This window comes from Apodemus sylvaticus, chromosome 3 (genome assembly GCF_947179515.1).
Source record: "Apodemus sylvaticus chromosome 3, mApoSyl1.1, whole genome shotgun sequence".
Lineage (NCBI taxonomy): Eukaryota > Metazoa > Chordata > Mammalia > Rodentia > Muridae > Apodemus > Apodemus sylvaticus.
In genome coordinates this window covers 57,180,264-57,192,302 of record NC_067474.1, presented here as the reverse complement: position 1 = coordinate 57,192,302, position 12,039 = coordinate 57,180,264, and the positions used below count along the sequence as shown (strand labels likewise).

At 48.5% G+C, this 12,039-nt stretch overlaps 1 protein-coding gene across 1 annotated transcript; it reads left to right on the top strand.

Moving 5' to 3' along the window:
- The first annotated feature begins 4,707 nt into the window (after window positions 1–4,707).
- On the top strand, window positions 4,708–5,664 carry LOC127679884 (olfactory receptor 13C7-like). Its single transcript, XM_052175471.1, has one exon. The coding sequence runs from the start codon at window positions 4,708–4,710 to the stop codon at window positions 5,662–5,664; it is 957 nt and encodes a 318-aa protein (XP_052031431.1).
- Window positions 5,665–12,039: the final 6,375 nt, after the last annotated feature.

The following is a 12,039-nucleotide window of genomic DNA, read 5'->3' as shown; positions in this document are numbered from 1 at the left end:
AGAGAGTCAGTGGATCAGTGGATGGAGTGAGGAGATGTCTGGGTGCCGTGGCATCTGGATCAAGACACCTGTGGCTCGGTTTTTCTTACATGTAGATTCTTTGAGGTGACAGCCACCTTGACTCAGCCCTTGTGATCAAATCCCAGGAGAATTCTGAGAACCCAGCACCAGAGAACTTTTGAGCTGAACTTTGTATGGTGAGAGAAAGCTCTGGGTAGATCTCCACATAATGTTTAATTGGGCCTATAGGGTAGAGTCTCATCTCTGAGCCTCTCAAACTTTAAATTGCTTCTGGGATAGGATCTAGCCCCACAACAACCTTGCCCTAAGCTCTGGAGAATCTGGAGCCCTGGAGAGCAGTGAGGAACACGGAGGAGAGCTGCTGGGTCTAGTGGCTGGGTGTGGCTCACCGGCTGGCCCAGGCTCAGCTCCTCGGGGTTGGGAACCCCAGAGATCCTCAGGCTTGAGAGTCAGTCCCCCTTTTCAGGTCTCTAAGCTCAGGCGTGAGAATGTAAAGCTAAGATTGCATCCTGGAGTTCATTACCTTCAAGTCATTTAGAGATCCAGGAAAGGAGACAATAGTTAACACCATGGCAAAACTGCACATCCTGCTGGCGCTGGGGCCCCGCTGAGAGGTGAGCCTTGCCTGGCCCACTTGGTTATGGCTAGGCAGCACCCAGATGGTCAGTGACCCAGAGCTTGTCCCACGTCCTGACCTTGGTAAACTGGCCACCTTGCTATTCCACTAGTCTGCTCTTGGAAGCAATGGGCACAGCTTGGATTGGACCCCACACTGGGTAAGTGCTGGGCTACCTCTGGGTCAGCTGGCCTCCAGCTGAAGGGAGGTCATGAGTGGGTTAGGGACAAGAAAGCTGTTTTCTCCATTCTGAAGGCTGTAGCTTGCACAGGAACAGGTAGGCATGCTTGTATGAGCACAGGAGGCTGACTTAGCACCAGTGGAGAAAGAAAGAAGTTAGAACAGGGCAGATCTCATGACCTAGAAGAAACCCACCATTCCAGACTCCCTGACCACTGTACTCATCCCACTTTTCTAAACATTTGAGCAAAGTTGAAAATCCACTCAATGAGGAGAAGACCCCCGTGAAGGAGGCTTCCGTGCCTGTACAGACACAGTCTAAGGAAGTTTTGCCTTCTGATACTGAAAGGAGCTTTCTTTAAAAGTTGAGGCTTATCTCCAAACCACTGATATCCTGAGATAACCCACTCTGGACACTATCACAACCAACTACAAAAACAAACAAGACTTCACACAATCCTCAGGGCCTCAAACCTCTCCTGACCTCTGAACTGCCTCCAGAGGGGCTGAATCATTCTTAAAACAGGTGTCTATCAGTGTGTGCTGTTGGGTTTTTTTGTCTTTTATTTGCTTGTTTTTTGGTTGTTGCTTTGTTATGTTTTGTTTTTAAGACAGGGTTTTTCTGTGTAGGCCTGGCCATCCTGTAGCTCACTCTGTAGACCAGGCTCACCTCAAACTCAGAGATCCACCTACCTCTGTCTCCTGAGTGCTGTGACTACAGGTCTGCACACCACATCTGGCGTTGTGTTCTTTTTAAAGACACACTCACTATGTACATATGCCAGACTGTTTGAGCATTCATGATCCACTCTCAGCCTCCTGAGTGGTGAGGTTACAGGTGTGCATATCATGCTTGCCTTGGGACTTCTATTTTAAAGACCAAAAAAGCAAACAAAATAGAAACAAATTGCCAAAGGCAACCTGTAAGGGAAGTAGGGAACTGACCTAGGAAGCCAGGGGTCTCCGCTCGTCTGATCTGGTTGGGCTCTGCATGCTTGACTTTTCTCTTGGGTTTTTGCTTGTTTGTCATTGATGCTCTTTTTTGTTTTGTTTTTGTTTTGAGACTGGGTCTCTATATAGCCCTGGCTGTCCTGAAACTCACTACTTAGACCAAACTGGCCTCAAAGTAACAGAAATCCACCTGCCTCTGCCTTCCAAGTGCTGGGATTATAGGCATGAGTCACCACTGCTTGTCTGGTTTTGGTTTGTTAAGACCAGGCTTCCTTTTTGAACTCATGACCCTTCTGCCTCCCCAGTCCCCTGAGTACTAGGATTATAGGTCCGTGCCACCATAGCCTCCTGCAATCGGGTGGGGATTTCTTTTCTCTTTTCTTTCTTTTCTTTCTTTTTAAGCTCTTTAGTTTTATTCTAATTTATTTGGCTTTAAAATTAGCTGATGAAGTAATAGATTTCCATCTGGGTTCTTAAGTTCACGTTTCATTTCTTTTGTTTGCCCTCTGTCTCCCACCCATCCCCTGCCCTAACTTTCCACACTGCCTTACACTCCCCTCTCCCACTGTGTTCTCTCTCTCTCTCTCTATCTATCTATCTATCTATCTATCTATCTGTCTCTGTCTATCTATCTCTATCTATCTCTCTATTTCTCTCTCTATCTCTCTATCTATTTATCTATCTCTCTCTATCTCTCTCTCTATCTCTCTATCTCTCTCTCTCTCTCTCTCTCTCTCTCTCTCTCTCTCTCTCTCTCTCTCTATGTATCTCCAGACCTCTTCCCTTGAGGCATGGCCCACCCCCAGTCGCAAGACCTTCTTTCTGGTTTCCTGGCTTCCCCCAGGCTCCCGCTCAGCTGGACATGCATAAGTTGCAGTCAAATCTGGTATTCAAATGAGAAAACACAGACAGGATTTGTCTTTCTATGCCCAGGTTACCAAGCTTAAAATAATGTTTCCCGAAATTTTCATATTTCTTGATGGCTCAATAAAATTCTACTGTATATAGATACATAGAACATAGGTTCTGCATTGAAACCAGTTTTTAGAAATTTTTTTAATTTATTGATATATTTATTTACATTTCAAATGATTTCCCCTTTTCTGGACCCCCACTCCCCGAAAGTCCCATCAGTCCCCTTCCCTCCCCCTGTTTTCCCACCCAACCCTTCCCACTTCCCTGTTCTGATTTTGTTCTATACTGCTTCACTGAGTCTTTCCAGAACCAGGGACCACTCCTCCGTTCTTCTTGTACCTCATATGATGGGTGGATTATGTTTTGGGTATTCCAGTTTTCTAGGTTAATATCCACTTACTAGTGAGTGCATATCATGATTCATCTTTTGAGTCTGGGTTACCTCACTTAGTATGATGTTCTCCAGCTCCATCCATTTGCCTAAGAATTTCATGAATTCATTGTTTCTAATGGCTGAATAGTACTCCATTGTGTATATATTTTGTTAGTTGTTTGGTAAGCTTTTATGAGATAGGGTCTTACCAGCCTTGTAGACTGAAACCCTCTATGCAGACCAAGCTGCCTTTAAACTTGTAGTCTTTCTGCTCCTGTGAAGTACTATTTACAGGCATGTGCTGTGCTTAATCAGTGTGTATAAGCAATGCCAGGTGGCCTCAGAAGCCAGCTCACAGGGCACTTTCGCTATCCTGTGCAGGAACTCCTCGGAAGCAGAGTTATGACTGTCTGTGGTGCAGCTGCCGGCTCCGGGAAGCAGAACAGATTTGCCCATGGATGTGTCTGAAAACCCCCTGAACAGTGTCAAAGGCCTCTCTTCTTGACTTTTTTCTTCCCAATTTTGATGTGGTATGTGACTCAAGGCCCCACCTTGTGAAGCTGGAAATGTGACTTTTGAGGAAGCTCCAGCAATTGGGTAGACTTCTCTGTCTCCAACCACGTTTCAGAGCAACCAGCATACAGGTAGGCATGGCCACGGGGAAATACGGGAATCCAGACATTTCTGGAGACGAGGGTAGGGACTCCATGTTGGGGGGGGGGTTCCAGAAATTCACAAATGTAGTCAAGGTCAGATAAATTAATTAAACTGACATAACACAGATAGAAGCCAGACACCAGCTAAGAGATAAAACCAGGAGGCTCCATCTCCTGGCTCAGATGGTATAGAGATGGCTGGAGAGAAGGCTCAGTGGTGTAGAGTAGCAGTTGCTTTCCCAGAGAACCTGGGTTTGGTTCTCGGCACCCACTTAAGGCAGGCACAACTGCCTGTCACTCCAACTCCAGAGGATCCAATGTACTCTGCTCTTCTGGCCTCTGTGGCACAAGATATACATATATAGGCACACACACACATATACACATACATATATACATACACATATACACATTCATATACATATCCATATGCATATCCATCATATATATATACACACATATACATATATACATATATGTGTGTGTGTCTAAAGAGTAGGAAAAATATAATTAAAGATGGTGGGTGAGAAGGAATCAGGTTCAGAAGAACAGGCAATAAGCTATGTAACTGCCAGGATAACTAAGCTATGGTAGTGATAGCCCAAGGTCTCCAGGAGATGCAGCATTATTCACAGGGTCCTGCCTTCTTATAAAGCTCAGGTGGCACCATATATCAACATATGACATTACTTTAGCTGTAGTAATAGTATTAACTAGATAGATGTACTTTATATCATTAAACTTAATTCTCTTCTTTCCAGGTATTGTTTTGCTTGGGGACAAGGCCTGGCTATGTAATCCACACTGGCTTTAAACTCACAGTCTAGTTTCAGCCTCCTAAGTGCTGGGGTTAAAGGTCTCCACCATCATTACCTGCTTCAGAGGCTAGTCTTTGGACGATATTAAAGGCATTGTGTGTTGATTCCAACAAGGCAAATAATGACCATGTATTCTTCTGCATTTAGTATTCCTAGGGATGGAAGACAGAGCTTGAAATGGATGTATCTAACCAGTCTACAGTAACAGAATTTGTCCTCCTGGGCCTCTCTGCCCACCCAAAGCTGGAGAAGACCTTCTTCGTGCTCATCTTGTCAATGTACCTGGTGATCCTGCTGGGCAACGGGGTCCTCATCCTGGTGACTGTCCTCGACTCCCACCTGCACACACCCATGTACTTCTTCCTGGGGAACCTCTCCTTCCTGGACATCTGCTACACCACTTCCTCGGTCCCCTTGGTCTTGGATGGCTTTCTCACCCCCAGGAAGACCATCTCCTTCTCAGGTTGTGCTATGCAGATGTTTCTCTCCTTTGCCATGGGAGCCACAGAGTGTGTGCTCCTGGGCATGATGGCGTTTGATCGCTATGTGGCCATCTGCAACCCCCTTAGATACCCCGTGGTCATGAGCAAGGCTGCCTATGTGCCCATGGCCATCAGCTCCTGGGTGGCTGGTGGTGCTAACTCCTTGGTTCAGATCTCCCTTGCGGTACAGTTGCCTTTTTGTGGGGACAATGTCATTAATCATTTTATCTGTGAGATCCTGGCAGTCTTAAAGCTAGCCTGTGCTGACATCTCCATCAATGTCATCAGCATGGGGGTGGCCAATGTAATCTTCCTGGGGGTCCCTGTCCTCTTCATCTTTGTCTCCTACATCTTCATCCTCTCCACCATCCTGAGGATCCCCTCTGCTGAGGGGAGGAAGAAGGCCTTCTCCACCTGCTCCGCCCACCTCACCGTGGTGATCATCTTCTACGGGACCATCCTCTTCATGTATGGGAAGCCCAAGTCCAGGGACCCCCAGGGGGCAGACAAGCAGGACCTCTCAGACAAGCTCATCTCCCTCTTCTATGGACTTCTGACCCCCATGTTGAACCCTATCATCTATAGTCTGAGGAACAAGGATGTGAAGACTGCTGTAAGGGACCTGGCAAGTCACAGATGCTTCACCCGGTAATGGAGGGATATAGCCCAGGACCCGCAGGTTCTGATGGCTCTCACTTGCAAGGCAATGCCAGGGGAGGGAAAAGTTGTCTTAGAGCCATTCATAGTGTGGTCCACTGACTGGAAATGTCAACATCACCCAGGAGCTGTTCGGCATACAGAGTTTCCTGGCCCACAGCAGATCTACTGACTGGGAATCTTTATTTTAACAAGATCCTCCCTGGGACTTATGGGCATGCTGGACCTGGAGAAATACCGGTTAAGAGTGCGGAATGGATGCTGCAGTGTGTTGTCTGGAGCCCCAGAAATACTTATCACCTCAGCCACTGGGCCTGTCCGTGACTGGCAACATCTGGATCTCTCTGCAGCACTGCCCCTTCCTAAGGATCGCTACTTCACCCAGTGCCACACTCTCTTCTCAGGTTAGCCCACATCCTGTCACCACCATTGGTGATAGAAAGCCTTGGTCTCTAAAGGCCTCGAATTTCTCTGTGGCAGTTCATGTTGTCCCTACCCCCCCCCCCACCTCCCCACCCCACCCCCACCCCCCGACTCAGGCTTGATCCCTTTAACAGCTCCCACAGCAAACATCCCGAGTGCAAATCTCTCCATGAGAGTAAGCTTCGGGGGAAGCCATCCTTTGACACAAACTAACCATGTCAGCACAGGTGTGTAAACCGTGTGTGTGTCACCGGTGTGTGCCCTTTGCAGCCATTCCTGTGCTGGCTTCCAAAGAGAAAAACACATAACTTACTCTTGAACAAAGAAAAAACTTGATTATAAAAAACATTGGTTAAATTAAATCCTTTTCATTTTTTTTAAGGTAGGGCCTTGGGATACAGCCCTGGCTAGCCTGTCATACACACGAAGACCCACTTGCCTCTGTTCCCCCCAGTGGCTTAAGTCTGTTACCACTCCCAACACAGATAGTCACCCAGGTGGCTTTGCCCAATACTACCCTTTACCTTCCTTGCCCTCCCCTTTGCTTGAAGACCCGTGTTACGCATGGTGAACATCCTTGTTATAGTGGGCTTACATGAGAGAGATTAGATGGGTGAAACACTGGCCTCTGACAAAGTAGACGCTGTCTGTGGCCTCGGGGTCCCCAGTCAGTGAGCTACAGGGCTTCCTAGCCTCAGGCTTTAGAGAAATGGTAAAGCCTCAGTCGAGCTGAGTCCACACACTGTTGCAAGAGCCCTTGTGTCTCCTGTGGCATTGTGGGTAATGGCGCTTGGAAACCTCTGATGCCAACTTTCTTCCCCTCTTCAAGGAATTATTAGTTGCAGGGTCTTTTTTTTTTTTTTTTTTTTTACAGTGTGTGTGTGTGTGTGTGTGTGTGTGTACATAAGTGCAGTTGCTCGGGGAACCAGAGGAGGCCAGGATACAGCAGATGATCTGTTGGAGCTGGAGTTACAGGCTGCCTGAGATTGTGAACAACCTGACTTGGTGCTGGGATCAAGTACTGAGTCATCTCTCCAACTTTATTGTTTTAATTTTTTGAGAAGGGTTTCACGTAATGCAGGCTGGCAGGTTTGACATAATTCAAACTCCCCGTGTGGCTCCTTCAGCCTACATCTCACAAGTGCCGGAATTGTGGAGTACCCGGGTGTCTTTTCCGTCTCCTCTCTCTCTCTCTCTCTCTCTCTCTCTCTCTCTCTCTCTCTCTCTCTCTCTCTCAGTAAAGCACCACCTTCCTTTAAGACCAGTAGTGTTCATTGGTTGCTTCCATAGAGCTAGAGCTCCAGGTCAGAGCTCATCATGCTGCCCCCCTGCCACCTGCCTCCCTGCCTCCCTGCCTCCCTGCCTCCCTGCCTCCCTGCCTCCCTGCCCCCTGTCTCCCTGCCTCCCTGCCCCCTGCCTCCCTGCCTCCCTGCCTCCCTGCCTCCCTGCCTCCCTGCCTCCCTGCCCCCTGTCTCCCTGCCTCCCTGCCCCTCCGGCCTCCTGCCCCCTGCCCTCCTGCCCCCTGCCTCCCTGCCTCCCTGTTTCCCTGCCTCCCTGCCTCCCTGCCCCCCCTGCCTCCCTGCCCCACTGCCCTCCTGCCCCCTGCCCTCCTGCCCCTTGCCTCCCTGCCTCCCTGCCCTTCGCCCCCCCCCACCCCCCTGTCCCCTGCCCCCTGCCCCCTCCCTCCCTGCCTCCCTGCCTCCCTGCCTCCCTGCCCCTCCGGCCTCCTGCCCCCTGCCTCCCTGCCTCCCTGCCTCCCTGCCCCCGGCCCTCCCTGCCTCCCTGCCTCCCTGCCTCCTGCCTCCCTGCCCCCCTGCCCCCTGCCCCCCCTACCCCTCTGCCCCCCCTACCCCCCTGCCTCCCTGCCCCCCTGCCCCCTGCCTCCCTGCCCCCTGCCTCCCTGCCCCCTGCCCCCCTGCCCCCCTGCCCCTTCTCGTTCATTCTGAGAAGAGCGACCAACGCCTGGCACTCTGTGGAGAGGCACATGCTTGTTCCATATTCATGCTCAGCTTTCTGGCCCCAGATGAGGAAATTCTCCGCTGAAGGTTTTTGACGAAGCAGGTCATAAGATTCTAGTTGCTCCTCTGGACTTCTGGTCTCAGAGCTCCTCTGTCTGAGGCTAGATCTTCTGGCTCCCTCACCAGGCCCAGCACCTTTTTCTGCCCTCCTGTTCTCTGCTTGGATATAAAACCTTATTCTATGCTATGCTGTAGCATCAGGGGAAATGTGTCTCGCCTCTGAGGCAGAGAGAGTCCCTTTCTCACCGGGACCCAAGCTGCAGTCCGATTTCCTGTCGACTGAAAGAATGTATCCCTACTGTGTTCCCTTTGGCCATCATGGTACCAATCTTGCTCCTGTTGGATGAGCTGAATTAGTTAATAATGTCTAGTTATAAAGGTGGAAACCCGAAGTTGAACCAATTTTGACAGAGGATGTATTTATTATTTATTTATTATTTACATTTTATATATCCATTGTATGGATGCCTGTGTGCACATGCATGTATGCATTTGTGTGTGTATGTGCATGTGCCTGTGAATGTATACATGTGCGCATGCGTGTGTGTTTGTATCATTGGTGCCATGGTGTATGTGTGGAGGTCAGACAGTCAGCCTGTAGGACTTGATTCTCTCTGCCACATGGGACCCAATGGGACTGAACTCAGGTCGTCAGGCTTACTTACCCACGGAGTCAACATGCCAGTCCCTAGTTCTTATTTTATTTTATTAGAAATAAGTCTTGTTACATAGCCCAGATTAGCCTGAACTTCCTGCCTCCACATCCCGAGTGCTGGGCTTATAGGCACACGTTATGATGCCTAACTGTAACCGTAATCTTCTTAATTTATATGAGCAAACAGTGGAAGGTTAGAGATGTAGCTGGAGTACTCTAGACATGGAATGAATGCTGTCCAGGAGTCCTCTGCCTCCTTCTCCTTCTAGGAGAAATGATTTATCTAAATTCTCCACAAAAAATGTAACAAGAAGTAATCCTATTTAAAAATGAACAAGTTCTTATTGTATACCCACATTGTCAACATGATATTTCTATGCATTGTAGGGTGGCTACCTTGAGTTATTTAAGCACCTTTCAGGTATATAGTATGTTGCCGTTAACTATGATCACCATAATGTGCTGAAGAGAACTTAAACTCACTTGTCTCATCTAACTGAAAGCTTGTATCTTTCAATCAGCATTTCCTCAGCCACCGCCTCTGGGCACATACTCTGTTATGGTTTGAATGTATAAGGTCTCCTACAGGCTCATGTGTCTCATCAGTCGGTCCCCAGCTGGTGGCGCTGTTTGTGAAGTTGTGGAAGCTTTAGGGATGTCACCTGACTGCCAAGAGTGGATCCTGGGAAGGGGACTTGAAGGGGATGGCCGCTTCTGATTCTGGTATAGACTCTCAGCTTCCTGGTCTAGTAAGATGTGAGACTGCTCCTGCTGCCACGGACCAAGCTGCTCCGGACGCATGCCTCTTCTGCCATGATGACCTGGGAACCGTGAGCCGAAATACATCACCCCTCCCCTGAGACCTTTCATGCATTTGCCACTGCAGCAAGAGTAAACCACTGTTCCTACAGTCTTGATGTCATTAGGTGCCGCATGGAAGAGTGATTGAGTAGCATTCACCTTTCTGTCCCTGGCCATCTTACAGCGTGGCTTCCAGGTCCACCCTTGCAGCAAATCCAACACTTCATCTTAGGCCCTTTGCCTCATTATTTCAAATAATATGTTTCTATAAGGCTGGCTAAAGGGACAAAATATTACTTCAGTCTTATTTATAACTAAAACCTAAGGATACAGAGGACTCCAAATTAACACATCCCAGAGGAGGTGCATAACTGGTTTTCCTCCCTTATATGGTTTCTCACTCAAAGCACATTGAAGCCCAGAAGGGGACTTTGGAATCAGTGGTAACTGTTTTGGAACTTACCACCCCTTTGTACTATGCACCTTAAGGGGGAAGTATCCTTTCCTAAAAGCAGTACATGTTTCAAAATGCTGGCATGTCCTTGAGGAAAAAAACATCTTTATTTTGCGTGTGGTACTTGTAGCAATGGCTCAACTCTTGCCTCGTGAATACAGCTCCACTGTAACTGCATTGCCCTCACGCAAGGTTTGGTTCAGTCGAGTGGGATCTCAGTGTGTGTGACAAAATCAGAACATAATTGGAGGTTGTCAGGGACCAGGGAAGAGGAAGGGGGTGCTTGGAATGTGCTGTGCATTGAAAATGTCTTAGAGGTGGATACAGGTGGGATTTGTACCACATTGTGAATGTGGTAAATGTCCCCCAAATTTCGTTTTTACATAATTTTATGTGATGCAAATATTACTTCAGTAAGAAATTTAAATGAAATCTAACTCAGTTTCTTTATGGAGCATGTGGTGATTTATGTAGGACTCACAACTGGCTGAAGTGTTGAGACAACATAGCTATGAGATCTCAGCCCTGAGCCTCTGTGTCACCATGGCAAACCCTCCCCCATCCACCCTCACCATCAACGCTCAGGGAGCACCAGGAAAGAGGGTGTGGTACACCTGTAAGAGCCAGAGCTCTAGAAAGATTGGTGCTAAATGATGTATTCTAGACATGCCAGCCAGGGCCGTGGGGCTTGGGAGCACCCAGCACGAATCTCCATCAGTCCATACCAGGACCTGTGGGCATTTGGTGACCACTGCATGGGAATCGGTTTCTTTAGCGATGCGGTTTCTGCTGCCTTTCCTAAGCTCCCTCACCCATGGCATTCAGGCAGCACCAATCAGATTCAGACTGTTATAGGAGAAGACTAAGAAGGAAGAGGAGGAGGAAGAGATGGAATGGGAGGATGCTATGCAGTATCTAGGAGGAACTGATCTGGGAAACCTGAGGGTTAGCTATTATCTAAATACACACGTTCCTGTATAAAATCATAAGTAAATAAAAAAAATTTACAGAATATAAAAGGAAATTCAGTCTTAGGATCCCTGAGGTTCCACTAAAAATGGACAAATGATTTCACAGAATATTTCTCAAAAAAAAAAAAAAAAAAAGATGTGCCAGCAACCCAGGACATGGTGCGGCACACCTGTAACTCTGGCATGTAGGCAGTGCATGGCATGGTACGCACATATTTAATGCCAGCTCTGAGGCAGCAGGGCCATGACAGTGACATCTACAACACCAGCACTGAGGATGAAGAGGCATGGCGGTGAACACCTGTGAAGAGAGAGGGTCACCAGTTAAGAGCTCCACATGCTCTTCCAGAGGACCCAGGTTCTATTCGCAGCACCCACAAGATAGCTCACAATCATTCATAGCTTCAGTTCTAAGGGTTCTGATGCCCTCTTCTGGCCTCCAAGGGTACCAGCATGGTACATGGACAAGCATGGAGGACAAAACATATTGTAGCTACGTTTTGACTACTTTATTGGAGTCTTCCCCCTTCCACCTTACTCCAAACCTTATTCCTTACCTTCCAAGGAAGAACCCTTCCAACCCTAACACTAGGTAGGAGAAAAAGAAAGTTAGAGGACAAAGGAGGCATCAACCTTGTTAGACTACTTCCGGCTGATTAAGGGCATCGAGCTCCTTTGGGCAAGTCCAGCCTTCATCATCATCAGGATATCTCCAGCCAGCAATCCAGCAAACAGCAACAAACAACGGAGGAAGAGGAGGAGGAGGAAGAGGAGGAGCAGGAGGAAGAGGAGGAGGAGGAAGAGGAGGAAGAGGAGGAGGAGGAAGAGGAGGAGGAGGAGCAGCAGGAGGAGCAGGAGGAGGAAAAGGAGGAAGAGGAGGAAATGGAAGAGGAGGAGGAGGAACAGCAGCAGCAGCAGCAGGAGGAGCAGGAGGAGGAGCAGGAGAAGGAGGAGAAGCAGCAGCAGCAGGAGGAGGAAAAGGAGGAAGAGGAGGAGAAGGAGCAGAAGCAGCAGCAGCAGGAGGAGGAGCAGGAGGAGGAGCAGTAGG

Coding starts and splice junctions, on each gene's coding strand:
- LOC127679884 (XM_052175471.1), top strand. CDS start 4,708: ATGGATGTATCTAACCAGTCTACAGTAACAGAATTTGTCCTCCTGGGC.